The sequence below is a fragment of the Mustela lutreola genome, chromosome 5 (assembly GCF_030435805.1).
Source record: "Mustela lutreola isolate mMusLut2 chromosome 5, mMusLut2.pri, whole genome shotgun sequence".
Taxonomy (NCBI): Eukaryota; Metazoa; Chordata; class Mammalia; order Carnivora; family Mustelidae; genus Mustela; species Mustela lutreola.
Genome location: NC_081294.1, coordinates 94215437 through 94235664, shown reverse-complemented (window position 1 = coordinate 94235664; position 20228 = coordinate 94215437). Strand labels below are relative to the sequence as shown.

The 20228-nt window shown below is 36.1% G+C and overlaps 1 protein-coding gene across 4 annotated transcripts in view; it reads left to right on the top strand.

The window, feature by feature from the left end:
* Window positions 1-20228, top strand: part of ADAMTS6 (ADAM metallopeptidase with thrombospondin type 1 motif 6) — a 303174-nt gene that overhangs the window by 240404 nt on the left and 42542 nt on the right. For 3 of the 4 annotated variants that reach the window (XM_059175095.1, XM_059175096.1, XM_059175093.1), the window contains 4 exons: window positions 164-287; window positions 819-899; window positions 7003-7166; window positions 7593-7731. In XM_059175095.1, the coding sequence (XP_059031078.1) occupies window positions 164-287; window positions 819-899; window positions 7003-7166; window positions 7593-7731 (508 nt within the window). Of the gene's footprint in view, window positions 1-163; window positions 288-818; window positions 900-7002; window positions 7167-7592; window positions 7732-8401; window positions 8491-20228 lie in introns of all 4 variants that reach the window. The other variant, XR_009353976.1, reaches the window with a different exon arrangement.

Here is a 20228-nt window from a genome sequence, read left to right as displayed (position 1 = left end):
AAATTACTAGACTGGGAAGGAAAAAGTGGAAAGAGGAAAATACTTCCTGTTTTGATTTCCTTTACTGGATAAACAAATAAATGAATAAGTTATATTTATTTGGTTAGTTACAGTTCCAAGTGTTCCTCTTTATGACATACTGAATATTTTTCTCTGTTTTCAGCATGTAGGTTGTGATAATATTTTGGGATCTGATGCTAGGGAAGATAGATGTCGAGTCTGTGGAGGGGATGGAAGCACATGTGATGCCATCGAAGGGTTCTTCAATGATTCGTTGCCCAGAGGAGGTGAGTGTGTAGAGAGAACGCTTCTTCACACCTCTGTTGTCCTGGGAATAGCCAAAACAGTTGATTTCTTTCCCACCCCCTTTAAAAAAATTTTTTTTATTTAGGCAGACAGTGTTTTTTCCCCAAGTTGCTTTTAGTCTCTTAAATATGAACTATAGATCCATGTAAGATATTTTAAGGAAATATTGTTCCCTTTCTACTTGACTTCATTTAGCCGTGTTTCCCTCAGATCTGAATTCCCACAGAGCATTGATGGGAGGAGCATGTGTTGAGGAAAAAAAAAACATGAACCAGTATTATACATGTTGAGGCTTTAAAGACTATCTTGAGCCAGTTTAGAGAAAAAGAAAAATACTCTAGATGTGTTCATGAACCCAAAGGGGAATTTGCTCATATTGCATAATTTATAAAGTGCTAAGTCGAAGAAAGATTTGAAGAACAAGGAAACTTATTACTGAATGGTTACTAAACACTCATTTTCTGACCAAAGCTGCTCGTGCTGCTTATTCCTGGCTGTCTTCTGTGTTTCAGGCTACATGGAAGTAGTCCAGATACCAAGAGGCTCTGTTCATATTGAAGTCAGAGAAGTTGCCATGTCGAAGAACTATATTGGTGAGTAGCGTATTTTGCTAGATTTTTAGAAATTACTGAGGAAAAGCAACACATTATCTTGAAGGAAAACAATATTGCTTGGATAGAACAGTTTCATGGTAAAATCAAGTTTTATAAGACCACACTGAAGAGCTAAACAAAAAAATTAGTGGTTTATAACTTACTCTTCACTGGGTTAGTTATTTGATTTTTTGAAAATCAATTTTAATGAGATATTTATATATGACAAAATGCATTTATTATAAGTATACATTTCAGGGGTGCCTGGATGGCTCAGTTGGTTAAGTATCTGCCTCTGGCTCAGGTCATGATCCCAGGGTCTTGGAATCGAGCCCCACATCAGCTCCCTCCTTTGTGGTCTCCCTCTGTGCTCTCTCTCACTCTCTCCCTAAGCAACTAAAATCTTTTAGAAAAAAGTAAGTGTACATTTCAAAGAGTATTGACAATTATATATACATAGAAGTTATAATATATAAATATATAAATAATAACATAAGTATTAATTACTATAAATACATGAATTATTACTTTAAATATATATTACTATATTTAAATCTATTTATATATAGATATACACCACATATTTTTATATTTATATACTTATGTATATATATAAAACACCACAGCCAAGACACAGCATTTCCGGGACATTCTCTTATTGGCCTTTGCAGTCAATTTCCCTCAAACTCAGCCTTAGGTAAACACTAATTTGTTTTCTGACATTATGTATTTTCTTTTTATTTGTTCTGAAATTTCACATGAATGGGACCATAAAGTCTGTACTCTTATGTCTGTGTTTTTTTCATCCAGGATGTTTTTGAGATTTATCTACATTTTTGAGTAATAAGTTGAGTGTATTTAAGTTCACACCTTTATATTGCCAAGTAATTTTCCATTGTGTAGACATACCATAATTTGTTATATTGACTCACTTGATGGATATTTGAGTCATTTACAGTGTTTGACTCTTACGAATACAGCTTCTTTGAACACTTAGAGACAAACATTGTGTAGACATATATTTTCATTTCTTATGGATAAAATCCTAAGAGCAAAATGGCTAGGTCATATGGTATGTACATGTTTAGTTTTATAAGAAATTACTAAACTGTTTTCCAAAGTGGTGGTTATCATTTATATTCCTACAAGTGCTGTAGAAGAGTTTTGGTTGCTTTATATTCTTGTTAATACTTGATATTGTTGACCTTTTATTTTATTATGTTTTAAAGATTTTATTTACTTATTTGAGAGAGAGAGAGAGAGAGAGCTTGAGAGGGGAGAAGATCAGAGGGAGAAGCAGACTCCCCATGAAGCTGGGAGCCTGATGTGGGACTTGATCCTGGGACTCCAGGACCATGACCTGCACAGAAGGCAGTCGCTTAACCAACTGAGCCACCCAGGTGCCCTATTGTTGACCTTTTAAATTTTACCCTTATAGGTATCTTTTTTTGTGAAGTGTCTCAACAAATATTTTGCCTACTTTAATTTTTTTTCTCTTAATCGAATTAGGAGTTCTTTGTATATTTTAAATACATGTCTTTGCTCAAATATATATTTTATGAATATCTTTTCCAGGTCAGTGGTTTGTTTATTCCTTTTCTTAATGGGTCTTTTGATTTTCACAAAATCGAATTTATTTATTTGTTTATAGTTTATGCTTTTTTTGTCTTGCCTTAGAAATTTTGCCTTCCCCAAAGTTGCAAATATTTTCTTAAATGTTTCTTCAAGAAATTATAGTTTTAGGGGGCACCTGGTGAGCTCAGTTTAAAAACTGTCTGACTCTTAGTTTTGGCTCAGGTCATGATCTGAGGATTGTGAGATGGAACTCTGCAACTGGCTCCACACTCAGCCCAGAATCTGGTTGAGATTCTCTCCCTCTCCTCCCTTCCCTTCAGCCCCTCCCTTCTCACTCATGCTTACTCTATCCCTCTCTCTCAAAGTGAAGAAACAGTGAATTACAGTTTAGCTTTTATATTTAGATATATGACCCATTTTGAGTTCTTATATAAGGTATAAAGTAGGGGTTCAGTTTGTTTGTTTGTTAGTTTTCATATAGATATTCAGTTACCATAGCACCATTTGTTGAAAAGACCATCATTTCCCCCATTGAATTACCTTGACATTTCTGTTAAAGGTCATTTAAACATGAATGTATGGGTCTCTTTTTGTTCCCTTCCATTGATATATATGTAGGTGTGTTCCTTAAATCAAAACTATATTGTATTAATTAATAGAGTTTTCTAGTAGAATTCTAAAATAGGAAGCATTAGGTTCTCAAATTTGTTCTTCTTTCTCAAAATAATTTTTGCATATCTAGGTCCTATACATTTCTGTATGCAGTTTAAAATAAAATTGTCAATTTCTGCAAAAAGAGATTATATGGAATGTGTAGATCAATCTGGGGAGAACTGCTATCTTAAAGATATTATCTTCCAATACACGAAAAGATTTACCTATATATTTATTTAAGTCTTTATATTTGTTCATTAGTGTTTATTTTTCAGTGTATGGGTCTTGCACCCATTTTTTCTTAAGTCTACCTTTACATATTTCATGCTTTTTGATGTCATTATAAATGGTATTGATATTTTAATTTCATTTTTGAAAGATTTATTGTTATGTAACAATACAATTGCTTTCTTTTTGTATTGATCTCACGTCCTGTGATTCTTTCAATCCATGAGAGTGGAATATCTTTTAGTTTGTGTTCTTTTCAGTTTCTTTCACCAATGTTTTATAGTTTTTTAGAGCACAGGTCTTTTACCTCTTTAGTTAAGATTATTCATGGGTATTTTATTCTTTCTGATGCAGTTGTAGTTGGGATTGTTTTCTTTTTTTCTTTTTTTTTAAAGATCTTATTTATTTATTCATCGGGGGTGGGAGGAGGCAGACTGGCAGAGGAGGATGCACGCTCCCCACTGGGCCGAGAGCCTGATAAAAGACTCGATCCCAGAAGACCTGAGCTGAAGGCAGATGCTTAACCAACTGGGCCACCCAGGCATCCCTGGGATTGTTTTCTTAATTTCTCTTTCTGCTACTTTGTTATTGCTGTATAGACACATTACCAATTTCCGGGTACTAATTCTGTATTCTGCAACTTTACTGAACTCTTTTATACTTCTGATAGTTTTTTGGTGGAGTCTGTAGGATTTTCTATATATAGTATCATGTCATCTGCAAACAATGACACTAACTTTTCAGCTTAAGAACAACTGATTCAAAAGTTTTATGAGTTTTCCAGTTGTTTACTGTTGGAGGGCACGTTCAATACCAGTTATCTCAACATGGAAAGAAGTGGAAATTCTTTTTATTTGATATTTGATCCTTTAAGACAAATTTAGACTCTTCAGAAACCTCTAGTGAGACCTGGATGAGTTCTTATTCCCTTGGAAATAACCCCTTGCTTAAATATTTTTAAAGATAAGACCACATCTAGAATGCTTCTTTAGATGGAACATTAGTATTATCAGGCTCTTCCTTCCTTTATTTAAGAAAACTTCTTTATTAGGGCACCTGGGTGACTCACTCAGTTAGGTGTCCGAACTCTTGCTTTCACCTCAGGTCATGATCTCATAGGTCATGAGATCAAGTCCTGTGTGGGGCTCCACACTGAGTGGGGGAGTCTGCCTGGGGTTTCTCTCCCTCTGCTCCTACCCCCACTCTCTGTCTCATTCTTCCTAAAATAAATGAGTAAATTTTTTTAAAAAACCACCTCTTTATTTTTATGCCGTAATTTTGGATTCTTTTCCACATCAAAAGACTAAAAAATAAGAATCCTAATATCAGATTTTTCCCTTTGATAATGCTCTGTTTATAAAGTCACATCTTCCTCCCTTATTCATTCCTTTTTAAATACTTTGTGTTTTTCTGAATTTATTATAGTACCAGCAAAAGCGAGTTAAGATCCTTTCATTAAGTAGTTGAAAAAATGGAAAGTGAGAGTTAAAATTGAAGGAGAATTCAGAGCTACTGGTGATGGATGGAGGAGGCTTGTTTTAATTTTTGCTTTCAATATTTCATATCATACAGTCTCAGATGTCCTTATATAGTCAAAGTACTTTCAATGTGTTAAGTACAGAAAACTGGTTGACAAATCCCAAAAGATTAGTTAGACTTATTTTTGACAATTAAATGAATTTTCACAACATATCTGGAGTCAAGAAAGTACAAGTAACTTGCTAGGCAGACAGGGTTGGAGGTATGGAAATGGTATATAATATTAAGGACAAGTGGTAGAGGTCCAGAGAGTTAGAGACTCTATGTGCCATGACCTTTTTAGTGCTTTTGAGCTGCTTGTTCATCTGGCCTGAGAAAATTTGGTATGTGTGTTTTTTAAAGGTTTTTGTTTTTTGTTTTTTGTTTTTTTAAGTGTACATGCATGCACAGGTTGAAGGGGAGAGGGAGACAGAGAGAGAGAGAAGACACTCTCCTGAGCATGGAGCCCTGTGTGGGGTTTGATCTCACAACCCTGAGGTCATGACCTAAGTGAAAGTCAGGTCATGACCTGTCCTGACCTTGGTTCATGACCTGAACCAAGTCAGATGGTTAGTCAACTGAGCCACCCAGGCACCCCTGTGATAAAGGTTTTGAAGAAGCTAGTATGTTAACAAAAATTATGCTGACAAGTTTGTCATTGTCAAAGCATGATCATTATTATTAAAATTATCATCATCCTATTTATTTATGGGAGTTTTTATATAGTAGTGCTAATAGTCCTTTTTCTTATCACATATTTATAAAACTTTCTTAATAAAACTTTTTAATACATTATTTTTCTACAGAGGTTTAAAAAGTTATGCATGCATATTTATTAGGCTTATTCTTTATAGTTTGTGAGGGTTTTTTTTTTTGCTATGCTTAGAAAACCTTTTCAGGGTGCCTTGGTGGCTCAGTGGGTTAAGCCACTGCCTTTGGCCCAGGTCATGATCTCAGGGTCCTGGGATCGAGCCCCACATCGGGCTCTCTGCTCAGCAGGGAGCCTGCTTCCCCCTCTCTCTCTGCCTGCTGCTCTGCCTACCTGTGATCTCTCTCTCTCTCTCTCTTTGTCAAATAAATAAATAAATAAATAAATCTTAAAAAAAAAAAAAAAGAAAGAAAACCTTTTCATACCCTAATATTACTTTTTTAAGTTCTTCCATATTTTCTTTCTAACATTTTATTATTTAACTATGTATACATTTAAATATTTACCCATCTGGCATTTATTCTTTCTCTCTTTTTAAAATTTTGTTTTTATTCAGGTGAAATTGATATAATGTAGAATTTAATAATTTTTCTAAAATATTTTATTTATTTATTTATTAAAGATTTTATTTATTTATTTGACAGAGAGAGAGAGATCACAAGTAGGCAGAGATGCAGGCAAAGAGAGGGGGAAGCAGGCTCCCTGCTGAGCAGAGAGCAGGATACTGGCCTCTATCCCAGGACCCCTGAGATCATGACCCTGAGCCGAAGGCAGAGGCTTAAACCACTGAGCCACCCACGTGCCCTCTTTATTTATTTTGAAAGAGAGAGTATACAGGGAGAGGGGCCAAAGGGAGAGAATCTTAAACAGGCTCTGTGCTGAGCACGGAGCCTGGTATAGGACTCAATGTCAGGACTCTAAGATCATGACATGAGCTGAAATCAAGAAAGAGTCAGACGCTTAACTATGTCACCCAGGTGCCCTGGGTTTATTTCTTAACTGTTTGGCTCCATTTTTCTGTCTGTCTGCGTGCCAGTACCACAAGTCCACTTCATCTCATATTCATGTAATTATAATTTTAAGTTTTAGGCAAGAAAGTCTGCTCCCTACTCTTACTCTCATCCCCAATTATTGCTTTTCTTATAATTTCCCTTGCTAGTTTCATGTGTTTATTCCTCCAGATAAAGCGTTCATTTCTTTTTATTACTATCATTGATAAATACTTAACATCTTCTTGGCATTCACATGCAAAATTACATGTTAATTTGTACTTAAGCAAATGGCCAAGAATCCTATCTCCAAGTGGAAATGAATTGGATACTCATTGTACACTCCAGTGCAGTTAATAAGTGACATTGTGGTAAATGAAGTTTTACATTTTTAGATAGACCTTTTTTTTTTTTTTTTTTTTTTTTTTAGCTTTGAAATCTGAAGGAGATGATTACTATATTAATGGTGCCTGGACTATTGACTGGCCTCGGAAGTTTGATGTTGCTGGGACTGCTTTTCACTACAAGAGACCAACTGATGAACCAGAATCTTTGGAAGCTCTAGGTCCCACCTCAGAAAATCTCATTGTCATGGTAAATGTGTCTTTGCCACTTAACTTTTTCCATTTGTGATCTGCCTTGTGAGGTACAGAGGGGCAGGCTTTATTATCTCTATTTTACAGGTGGTGATATTAAGGTTAATAAAGGTAAAATGGTTTACCCAAGGGTATCAAATCTGTGTAAGGTTAAGGCCATATTGCTCCTTCCATATGACTGATCTTTTCAATGCCTGCTTAAATAGTATTTTTAAAGCCAAACAAAGCATTTAAGAGAAATGATTCTAAATTACCCATGAAAATGGGAGGAGAAAATTCAATATCATTGTGTGTGTTCTACAGGTTATCTTAAATTTCCTATAAGACTTACTTTATGACATTTTCTTCTTCAAAAGAAATAATAAGTATTTGAATGAAGCCTCATTGTATTTTAATTATCTTCACCAGTTGTTTTCAATGGCAGGTTCTCCTTCAGGAACAGAATTTGGGAATTAGGTATAAATTCAATGTTCCCATCACTCGGACCGGCAGTGGAGACAATGAAGTTGGCTTTTCATGGAATCATCAGCCTTGGTCAGAATGCTCAACTACTTGTGCCGGAGGTAAGACACACACTAGGCAGCCCACCCAGAGGGCAGATGGAAAGCAAAACATATTCTGAGCTATGCTTTGTGTTTGCTAAAGAAGCTAATTGGAAACATTTCTTGCAGGTTTGCTTCAAGCTGTAATTTAGCAAAAGAAACTTTGCTTTAATTATATTATATTCCATTTGTTTTTAACCTCATGTAATTTGTACAGATTTGTTGGTAAAATACATCTTGGCACAATGAGTGTCTCTGCTGGTGCTTCTCCCAAGACTATCTTGAAGGTGGGCTGTTTGCTTTTCATGAACACATTCTTGGTAAAGAACATCATGAGTTTTAAATAAGAAAATGAGCAAGAATCAGACGGCACAGATTCAACTTCTTGTAATGGGGGATGAGAATGTATGTCTGTGTGCCTGTGTGTTTGTGTTTGTGTGCTTGTGTGTTTCCCACAAACCTGTTCAAACTCCCTTCTCCAGCCATCACAGTTAAGGGGCTATATACTGGGATACTACGATAACTCCTGGTGTCTGGGTCTCTGGGTTAATGGTGTATGCTGACCCCATTATAGTCCCTCAGAGAGGTAGCTGCTAGGCGGTGGTTGGTGATGTGTTGGTTGTCCCATGTGCGTTTTTCATGGGTGCCTTTTCCCCACAATTTACTCTATTCCTAATCCTCCTCCCTCTAGTGGCCACCAATGCAATTCTTTACCTCTGGCTGGGAGAGCAGGACAGTTGGCTTCCTTCAAAGCCAACACCCTTGCTGCTGCATGGACTGGTGAGTAGAAGTGCTGTGCAAGCAGCATCTTCCTTCTCTCTGGAGACTAAATGCATCGCCTCCACCGTACACCTTGGTCCCAATAGGCAAGGAAACAAACCTATCCCTCAGGCCTAGGCTTGCTTAGAGCACCTCACCATTCCAAAAGCAAAGATTCATTTTGAATAGTGATATTTAGAACGGGAGAAATAGAAATAAGGTGAATCATCCCATTTTACCCCATTTCCAGTGTATTAACTATTTTCCCTTTCTAAACTGCTCAGAAACATAGGATTGGATCTGGCCTTTACCCTATTTTGTCTTTTACTCATTGAATTTCTAAAGTCCTCTGATTCTTGAGGCTCGAGTATTTTCATGAAATGATTATTATATAATATTCAGTATTTTTAGAATCATTCACAAATAAATCATTGATTAGCTACTCCAACTTTAGTAGTAAACATGATATAAAACATCAAAAAAGCAAATTAATAATACTGTCTTGTCCTGTGTGAAGTGTCATGAAATATGGTTATAATTTGTGGCATATTTTATTTTTAAAAAGATTTTATTTATTTACTTGACAGAAAGAGAGAGCACAAGTAGGCAGAGAAGCAGGCAGAGAGAGAGGGGAACTAGGCTCCCCACTGAGCAGAGAGCCCAATGCAGGGCTCAATCCCCAGACCCTAAGATCATAACCTGAGCCAAAGGCAGAGGCTTAACCCACTGAGCCACCCAGGTGCCCCAATTTGTGGCATATTTTTAAAAGATCTCTAATTCCAATCCATTTTATGTGTGAAATGGCTAGTGATTTATAATGTAAAGTTATTAAAACTGTAAGGCATTGCTATATATTTTAATAAAATAAAGGATATTTGAAACTAATTGTTCAAATGAATGCCACTGTATTATATTTTAGTGGCATTTATACATATATATTTCTTGTTCCAATTAAATTCATTTTTATTCAAGCTACAAATTAACTTATCTCTTTCACATACCAAAAAAGAAAAAAAGCCTTCATGACAACAGTACATATATAATTCAGGCTCTGAAGTATAAGGTAGGATAAAGTTCTTAAGGAAGAGTCAAAATAAAGTTTAGGAAATCTAATGAGGAAAGTCTAAATGTTGAGGATGATTAGCTTGGAGAAGGGAAGGCTGAGGGAAAGTATATTAGTATCTTGAAGTGTATGACAGAATGTTGAATGAGAAATTCTTAGTGCCTGTATGCCTTTGTACTAAAAATTGCTATATTTGGGGATGGTTTAGATACAGTGTTGTCGGAGGCCAAGGAGGGATTAAGTGAATTCTCAGTGTTCCTTCTAACCCTATGATTCTTTTGTTCAAAAAGGAGAGAGTCTGACAAATAGGGCGGGTGTTAGGCCCATGAGAACTGAATTTAGAAGAAAAGCTGTGATTTTATTAAAGATATATGAAAAGTCTAAAGGAGTATTTTTCATAACACTCGCATTGGGAAATCATCATATAAAAATGATTTCTTGTGGTAGAGAATAAAATATAAAGAAAAGCAAGGATAGAGAAAACCCCCGGGAAGGAGAATTTTCTCTGTTGTTCTCTGTTCTGGAGCTTACTGATTGTAGATATTTGAGGTGGTTCTTGAAATTGGAATTTTGCTCAGTTGTACATGATTATGACAACAGGCATGAGGCAGTCTCGAGGCCATTGTCTTCTTTGGAAGAGAGATGTATAGTGCTTGGAAGTCGGCAGGGATAGTGTGAAGAGCTGCCATTCAGGTGGCTTGGTAAATGGTTCTCAAAGTGTGGCCACTGCACTGGTAGCATCAGCATCACCTGAGAATTTATTAGAAATGCTACTTTGGGGACCCGATCTCAGATCTACAGAATAGAAAATCTGGGTGGGCTTCAAAAGTCTGTTTTAAATAGCTCTCCAGGTGATTGTGATGCTTGCTCAAGTTTGAGTACTAATGGTTTTGGTTGACAGAGAAACTGAAACCTGGAGACATGGAATCTCTGTCCTCCTCACTGACATCTGTGCATCTCTCTAGACTCACTCTGCACCTAGAACAATACCTAGAGCACATTAGGTACTCAATAAATATTTATAGATGAGTGGGTGAGCAAAAGGAATTAATTATTTTGGCAATTATTTACCTGTGCTAGTTTTTCCCAGTGTAGGAAGTAAGAGTTTAGAATTGTTGATTTTCTTAGGAGGTACAGCAGTTTTTAATTGGGATAAAGTCAGTACTTCACTCTCATCTTTCCAGGGCAGTGCTAGGTGTCTTGAGGACACCAGAGTTTTTTAAAATGGAAAAAGAGAAAGCAAGAAAGATCTCAAAGAACTCTCTGTTGCAATCTCACAAGACTCTTTAGTGATCTCACCTATTACTCTCCTGCATATGTTTTATTAGTGACAAATAACAAACTCTGAGTTTGGGAGCAATGCTGATAGCTTTCTCTTATGATATCTCTTAAGATAAGAAGTTTTGAGATTGTTTTTCTGTTGCTTAGCAGACCCAATGACAAATCTTATGCTGCAGGAAATATTGCTGGTGATTCAGTCTAAGTAATGGTCTTTTCTCTGAGTAAGTGATGAAACACTTCCGTAGCCTGAATAAGAACCTTGAGATGCTGTGGGGTGTTGTCTTTAGGATAAATGTGATTTTTAAGATACAGTTGTGATTCTTCCTCTGAGAGACATGCAGGCCCAATGAATTAAAACTTGACTATTTTCTGAACCACTGTTAATTCCTACTAGAGTTCTGTTTCTTTATTCCTTATCCAGAGTGTTATATGCTCTGTGATTTATCTGATTCTCAAATTTATATACTACCACTGGATTCATGATTAATGTGGTAATTGATAAAGCTTGGCTAGGTAAAGAGAATTATATTATTTTTGAAAACAAAGCTTTAGAAATTTTTTTAAAGTGGTAATTTAGGCCACTGTGTCTTTGCACTGCAACTTTTAAAGTTTCAAATAACAAATACTGAGTATTTTCCTTTGATATTAGTCATACATGCTCACTTTTTACTCACTTTGGCTGGATATGTGGTCCTCAGATTTTAACATCAGAATTGCCTGGATGTCTTATTCAAATAAGATTGCTAGGTTCTGCCTCCAATTTCAGATTCAGTAGGTCTGGGATAGACCCCAAGAATTTGCACTTCTGAGGTGTCCAGGTGATGCTGGTGCTAGTGGTTCAGGAACCATACTTTGAGAAACACTGGGCTAGACCCTTAGATTTCATAAACTAAATGCCTATTAAAACAAAGTGGCAGATCATTTAGGTAATAATCCATATTACAGTTATAATCTACATTACAGCTAGTCTTTTTTTTTTTTTTTAAAGATTTTATTTATTTATCTGACAGAGAGAAATCACAAGTAGATGGAGAGGCAGGCAGAGAGAGAGAGAGGGAAGCAGGCTCCCTGCCGAGCAGAGAGTCCGATGCGGGACTCGATCCCAGGACCCTGAGATCATGACCTGAGCCAAAGGCAGCGGCTTAACCCACTGAGCCACCCAGGCGCCCTACAGCTAGTCTTTTTAATGATAAATGGCTCTATAGCTCAGCTACGTAATACTAAATAAAATGTTATAGTTTATAGAGCATTTTCTGGTACTCTGTTACATTTGATCATCATCAACAGCACCATGAGCCTAGGCATTGCTATTATTATCCCTATTTTGTACACAAAGCCCAAGTGAGGTAATTTCCTAAAATCAAGACTTAGAAATTAAGTGTTTAGTGATTTTTTTAAATGTAGCAGTCTCTCTTAATAAATATGGTCCTTTACCTTGAACAGAGCATTTCCACCAGTTGATAGCCTCCATAGAGCAACATGATAAATCCCTACTAAAAAAAAAATCTCCTTCACTAGTTTGAAATTTTATTTTTTCAAATGCTTTGCCTAAAGCCAGTGATTCTTAATTTTGGTTGTACATTGGAATCACCTGGAGAACTTGGAAAAAATCCTGATGATTGGGCCTGCACCCCGGAAGTTCTGATTTAATTTGTCAGGAATGTGGCCTGGGCATCAGGTTTTTAAAAACTCCCTAAGTGATTCCATCATGCAGCCAAGGTTGGGAAGTCCTGCCATTGAGGCTGATGGAAAGTTTTTTAGTATTCAGATAATCTGCATTCAGATACAAATGCCATTGGTAGTATTAACTCACATTTCTGTTGCTAATTAGCTACTAGTTAAATAATGCAAATATTAATGAGATTTATTTATAAGTATTTGGGGTGGAAACTAGAATAAGACATCAGCATAGGGAATGAAAAATGTAGTAGGATGCCAATTAATTTTATCATTTTGTTTAGTGTGGCCATCAGCCTTGGACATGCCTTTAGAAAGCTCTTTTTCAGTTTATTTACATGCTCTCTCTACCTGATGGATCACTTATAAGCATCTAATCAATGCTTTTGAAACTGACTGAAACTATTAAGTATTGTTTCTTAACCTTTTCACTAAAACCTAGTGAAATTGTGCTAAGTCCAAAGTTCTCCCTCTAATTTCAAATTTCTATGGTACTTAAGGGAGTTACAATGAATAAGTGGTTATAAACTCAACCAAGTTTAATTGAAACACACAAGTCAGAGGCAAATGGCTCCTGTTTTAACTCACCATTTGGGAAAAATGATAACTTTTTTTTCTCTTTGTGACATGGTTCTAGAGGAAGTCATCTATTGTTTTAGGAAATTTTGTTTCATTAGGAAATGAGGTTTTGCAAAATGCAGCAGTATTCATGATAATTTCCTTCTCTACTGGCTGGCTTTGCTCTCATTTCCAACCATTTAAACCGTTCTCTTTCCTCCCTCACCCTTCCTCTTATCTGATGCAACCCATAGGCTTTAAAGCAAAGCTTTGCAAAGCTAATTAGCTGAGAGTCACTGCACTGTGGCGTTCAAGTTTGTACCTGTTCTGTTAAAAAGAAAGTCTTAAAAATGCTTTATTTGTGATGCAAAGAAAAGTCAGAAATACATGAATATTTTACATGTATTTTTTTTTAATTTATGCTCTAAATATAGTCTCTGGCCTGCAATTGCCTCTTTTGATACCGGCTGATTATTTTCTCTAAATTTTTTTTCTAAGGGTTTTTTTTTTAATCTTTGTATAGATGTACAAAAATAGCATAGAAAAGAACTCAATTTTGTCAGGTTTCTGCTGACAAATTTTGGCATCTCTTTGTTGAACATTGCCTGGCAGCTCAGAGAGAAAAAGATAAGTTAAAACTATAGTTATATTGAGAGGGAGAAGGGAGAAGACAGTTTTATTTTTAGAGGCAATTTTGATTTTTATTTGATTTTTTTATATATATATAAATACAGATTTTTTTCATATATATATATACTATGGGGTTATTCGGGAATGTTTCCAATCAGTTGTTTTTGACCAGTTAATTTTATCATTAGTTTTTATTTTACGTTTACATAGCCTAATTAATTTTTCTTGTATGTTTCATGCTTATTTAGATGCTTATTTTATTTCTTTTTCTTTTTCTTCCCTGGATGTCATCTTAGGCTGTGTGTTTGTGTGTGTGTGTATATGTGTGCATGAATAACATACAAACTTAAAAGATATTCTGTGTTTCTTCTGTCTAGCTAGGACAAAATTTTTTTTTAATTCACTCTTTTTGTGATTTCACCTGATTCATCTGGATTCTTACACATATTGGAGCTGGTTTCTATTCTTTAATATTTTTAGGATGCTTTATATAGTTTCTGACTACTATTTTGCATTTTCCTGATGTAGGCCCATGTTTTTCAAACTGTACCACGGTGGCCCAGAATACTGCAGCAAATTCACAAAAGATATAGCAGAATGTTCTATGTTTTTGATGGAAACACAGTGACATTGGTCATTTACCACAACAATTATTTCTAAGTTGTTTGGACCTAACTACTTAATAAGCAAAACTCTTAGATTTTTTTTTTTTTTCTGCCTAGGAGGGCTGTGAAAAAATTACTGAGACATTAAGGGTGTCATGAACCAGGAAAGTTTGAGAACTCTAGATTTAAGGAAAAATGAGTATCATTAAAGTAGATAAAAATTAGTCATCTCCCTTTCTTCCAATAGATATTGAAATTCATTTCATAAAAGGAAAAAAATGCCTATAAACTCCTTTAATTAGGGTCCTGGTGATGTTCAGAATTTAAAACCAGAGCCTCTTCTGTGCTTCCAATTAAGGAACTAGAAGTCTTGAATACTGTGTAAACCTTTCCTTCGTATTTGCATTAAGTTTTCCTTCTTTTGTGTCCTGAGTATGTTTCCTTCCCCCCTCTCTGTTAGTTCAGTTTAAGATTGATAGGTGATTAAAGCAAAGAAGAAGAAGGAGAAGGAGAGGAAGAGGGGGTGGGAGAGGGAGAAAGAAAGAAAGAAAGAAAGAAGAAAAAATACCCTAAATATGTAATTTTTCTTTGTAATTAACTACCTAACAAGTTTATGTAATAATCTACACAATTCCATTTATTTTATTTTATTTTATTTTATTTTATTTTATTTTATTTTAGATTTTATCTATTTGAGAGAGAGAGCAGGAGCAGGGAGGAAAGGGAGGGGGGGGAAGCAGGCTCCCTGCCGAGTAGAGAGCCCAATGTGGGGCTCAATTCCAGGACCTTGGGATCATGACATGACCCTAAGGTAGATGTGTAACTGACTGAGGCACCCAGGGCACCCCTACACTATTCCGTTTATTAAGACATAATTTTCAAGTTATTTTAATAAATCTGTCATGCAGATTGTTTTGGGCTGTTTAAAAAGTTGGATATTTCTACATTGTTTCTATGGAATATATGTTATATATTTCATTTTTGAAAATGACACAACACAAGAATAATGTGCACTTAAAAGTATAGCAGTTTGGGGTGCCTGGGTGGCTCAGTTAGTTAAGCGTCTTTGACTTGGGTCATGATCCCAGGGCCCAGGGATTGAATTCCACATCAGACTCCCTGCTTAGTGGTGAGCCTGCTTCTCCCTCTCCCCCTGCTCATTCTCTCTCTCTCTTTCAAATAAATCAAATCTTCAGGGGGAAAAAGGTATAGTTATTCCATTATAACAAAACAATTTTAAAATTGCCTTTTAAAGGTAATTATTAGAAAAAATATAATACAATCTTTAGGCTTATACTAATACCTGACTGAAAGAAAACATCTCTCATAGTACCAGATAAAACAGGTAAATGCCTTACATTTTCACAGATGTCCTTTTAATTTCTTCACTAATTTTAAAATACCTAACATCTTTTTAAAAGATTTTATTTTCGAGGCTCCTGGGTGGCTCAGTGGGCTAAGCCTTCTGCCTTTGGCTCAGGTCATGATCTCAGGGTAACCCCGCATCCCGCTCTCTGCTCAGCGGGGAGCCTGCTTCCCTCTCTCTGCCTGCCTCTCTGCCTACTTGTGATTCTCTCTGTCAAATAAGTAAGTCAATAAATCTTTTTTAAAAATTATTTTTAAGTAAACACTACATCCAACTTGGGGCTCAAACTCACTACTCTAGGATCCAGAGTCCTAGGCACTACCAACTGGGCCAGCTTGGCACCCCAAGCTACCTAACATTTTTTAAATCACTAATAATGGTCAATTCACACTATTAATGAACTGACAGAATGTGCTTCAAACAAACAAGTGTTTTTAGAGTCTTTTATAGACACAGTAATATGTAATATGTATTACAGCTTATAAAGTATACACTGTAATTTTGATACAAATTCAGAGTGGAGGAGCCCCAAAATGGGGCAGAGAGAAGAAAACAAAATCCAATTGTTTTTCAAGATTCAAAGTAGACTTGATTGAAATCAAGTATGAAAGACATAAAAAGGTCAAATCTTATAACTAAGTATACTTCTCTTTGATTTAGGACTTATCATCCATAAGTTACTTTCAGATTTAAGGAAAAAATAACAGATGGAAATTTTAGTTTGAATAATTAGGAGCACTTTATTCATTGCTATTTATTTCCCTTTGAAGAAATATAGTTATATAGTTCGTTCTTAAGGAAAATTCCCTGCAAAAAATCCTTTCTGTTTGAAGTGACACAATGTACTATTGTTTGAAACTATGAGCGTCATTTTACATTTGATTCCTGTATACACCAACTTAGACATAAAATAGATCACTGTGATATTTTTAATAATACAAGCCCCTCATAAAAAGTGACTTGAGTTTAGAAAAATAAAGATTTATATTCATCTGTGTTTGCTGTTCCCAGATTTATTCTTTGGTCTTTGAAATGTAAAATAGTTGTAGGACTAGACAAGCTCCATCATTGCTTTGCGTATGGCTTTTCCCTATTCACCTCTCCGGTATCCCCTTCTTTTAGGTCATTTTCAATGTTGGGAAGTAAGAGTGCCCTGTAATATATGGGTTTAGTTGTGCCAGTCATCATAGCAGGGCACCTGTGAACATCTCAGCTCTGGATAGCCTTGTCTCTGTAGCCCTCAATGGCACTGGCTCAGTTATCATACATGGCCTGAAGAAGAGCAACTGCCCTAGGCAACTCATGCTCTTGGTTGGTTCACACTTCTGGAGGAAATGTTTGCTCATTTGTTTGTCTATAATAATTATTTCTATTTACCTTTTTACTTAAGCATGTAGCTTCTCTTATACAGTACACTTAAAATTGTTTTTTGAATTCTCCTGTGCATTTTCAATATCATTTAAGCTTTCTAACGTCTTTTAAAAAGTCTTACATATGGGGCACCTGGGTGGCTCAGTGGGTTAAGCTGCTGCCTTCAGCTCAGGTCATGATCTCAGGGTCCTGGGATCGAGTCCCGCATCGGGCTCTCTGCTCGGCAGGGAGCCTGTTTCCTCCTCTCTCTCTCTCTCTGCCTGCCTCTCTGCCTACTTGTGATCTCTCTCTGTCAAAAAAAAAAAAAAAAAAAAGTCCTACATATGAAAGTTTGGTGTGGTAACCTGATTTTTTTTCTGTTTACTCCTGCATATTTTGGCTTGCATTTTCTCTGATGTTAGGATGTATAGCTGAAGGCAAGAAGTCTCTGCTGACCCCAACATTTCCCCTGGTGCTATTTTCCTTCCTGTTTCATCTCGTTTCTATTGCTTTAGAGATTTTATTCTTCCCTAACATGATCAGGGCCTGCATACATGTTCACTCACTGAAAAACTTGGGTAAGGCTGAAAGCAAAATTTAAGTGCATTCCTATTGTATTAATGATTTATGTGTCACAGGTCATGTTTCATTTCACAAACATTTTGTCCTAAATAGCATTTTTAACAGTCATAACATTATGCATCTTTCAAAATACATAAAATCCTTCTGGAAAAAAATTAAACCTTTTTATTTTGTTTTTATTTTTATTTTTTTAAACCTTTTGAAATGCAAACATCATCCCAATTTTATAGAAACTTCTGATATTACTATTCCCATGTTTTTTTATTTGAGTAAATTAGTAAACTATACAGCTTTTTTATAACTCAAATCTGAAATATTTGCTCTTTGGTTCTAAGAAAGTAGCTGGTGCTATCTATAGTTAGAAGAACAGCCTTGGGGATGCCTAGGTGGCTTAGTCAGTTAAGCCTCTGTTCAGGTCATGATCTCAGGGTCCTGGGATCGAGCCCCATGTTGGGCTCCTCATTCAGGGGGGAGTCTGCTTCCCCCTCTCTTTGCCCCTCTCCCTACACACACTGCTCTCTCTCTCAAATAAATAAATAAAGCCTTAGAAAGAAAGAAAGAATAAAGCATAAATAAAAAGAAAAAAAGAAAATGAAGGAAGGGGAAGGAAAGGAAGGAAGGGAGGGAGGGAGAAAGGAAGAAGGAAAAGCTTCTGGGCACCTGGCTGGCTCAGCTGGTAGAGCATGTGACTCTTGATCTTGGGGTCGTAAGTTTGAGCCATATATTGGGTGTAGCGGTTACTTGAAAACACAGTCTTTAAAAAAATAAAAGGAGGGGCGCCTGGGTGGCTCAGTGGGTTGAGCCTCTTCCTTCAGCTCAGGTCATAATCTCGGGGTCCTGGGATCAAGCCCCACATTAAGCTCTCTGCTCAGTGGGGAGCCTGCTTCCCCTCTCTCTTTGCCTGCCTCTGCCTACTTGTGATCTCTCTCTCTCTCTGTCGAATAAATAAATAAAATCTTTAAAAGAAATAAAATAAAATAAAAGGAAACCTTTTCTATTGGTAATAAACTCAGCATAGTGTATAGAAGTTCAAGGTCTTCCTCTACTCTCAACATCATTTCTCTAAAATTTTTAGTAAAGTATCAAAAACAAGCTCCTATAGATCATGGAAATTTCTTTTTAGTATAATATGAGTCAATTCTTTACTGGAAACTTGCCTCTCACAAATTCCTATTTCTAGCTGTGTTCTGCCTCTTGACATGTTTACCCCCCTATCATGTATATGTCTATTGGTAAGAACCCAACCACTGAAACAAGACTACAAAACTAAAGGAATGTAACAAATGTATGTTTTCCAGACTTCTTATTCTGTAGAAAATGGGGGCAAAGTGGACATAAAAGGGAAAGAAACTGAACAACTGAATTGTGGGAAAGAAAAGAGGAGATAATTTTCGTAAAATTTTGAATCTGGAAGAAACATTAAAAATGATTTAATTTGATTGCCTTGTTTTACCCACGAAAGTGAAAACTTACCTTAGGTCATTTCTCTAAACTGCCCAGAACTTACTAAAAGGTATAATAACAAGAGATAGTGAAAAGGGATAAGATAGACCTTTGCTTAAGATCACTGAAAATCAGGGAAAGAGAAATCAGACAACAGTATAACAAGATAGGAGGACTGTAAAACCAAAATGATTAGACCTGAAAATGTATTATTTTATTAGATGAGGTACTTTCCATAATATAATTATATTGGCACTTGTCTTATTCCCCCCATTTTAATGTAATCTTACTGAAGTCAAAACTATCTCACTAATTTTACCTTTTACAATAATGAAAAACCATGCCTTAGACATAGTAGAAATTAGGTGAGTTAAATTAAGTGAGACACTTTCCATGGAAAACATTCCTGTTAATATCTAATGAGTGGTAGAAAATCCCTCTAGGGAGGGGCACGTGTGTGGCTCAGTTAATTAGGTGTCTGACTCTTGGTTTTGGCTTGGGTCCTGATCTCCCAGTCATGAGATGGAACCCTGCGTGAGACTTGATATTCTCTTTCTCCCTCTCCCTTGGCCTCCCCTCGCCACTCTCTCTCTTTCTCACTTTCAAATAAATAAATGATATCTTTAAAAAAGAAAAAAAATCCCTCTTGGGTTAGTATGATTTCAAATAAATGCAGTATATATATGCCCTACCCTACCTTACCATCATTAAACAGAGTCGCTGCAGAAAAATACAGTATTTTAAAGTTGCAGTGTGTGTGTGTGTGTGTGTGTGTGTGTGTGTGTGCATATAATCCTGTGTTTCCTTGGAACATCTAGTTTTGCTTAGGACAGAAGGGAAGATACTGGGAAATACAGTGAAATGAAGCCTTTGAAAGATAAAAACTAGCAGAAGAAGAAAGTATATGCCTGGAGCAGATAGGTACACTGGGTGCCAGCTGTTAGATCCAACACAGATGGAGTTTACTCTGCCCTGCAAATGTGTGTGTCTGGCCAATAATCGCACAGCACAATAGCCAGATTCATCAGTGAGAGGCAGAGCAAAGAGAATATTCCCCTTCTCCCTGGCACTTGTTGCTCTTTGGATGCTATCTATAGTGAAGATTTAAATTAACATTGCTAGCTATATGCTCTACATATTTTGGTTATATGGAGTGTTGTCTTGGTTGCTAGCTACTTTAGATGCAGTGGTTAAGCAAATTGTT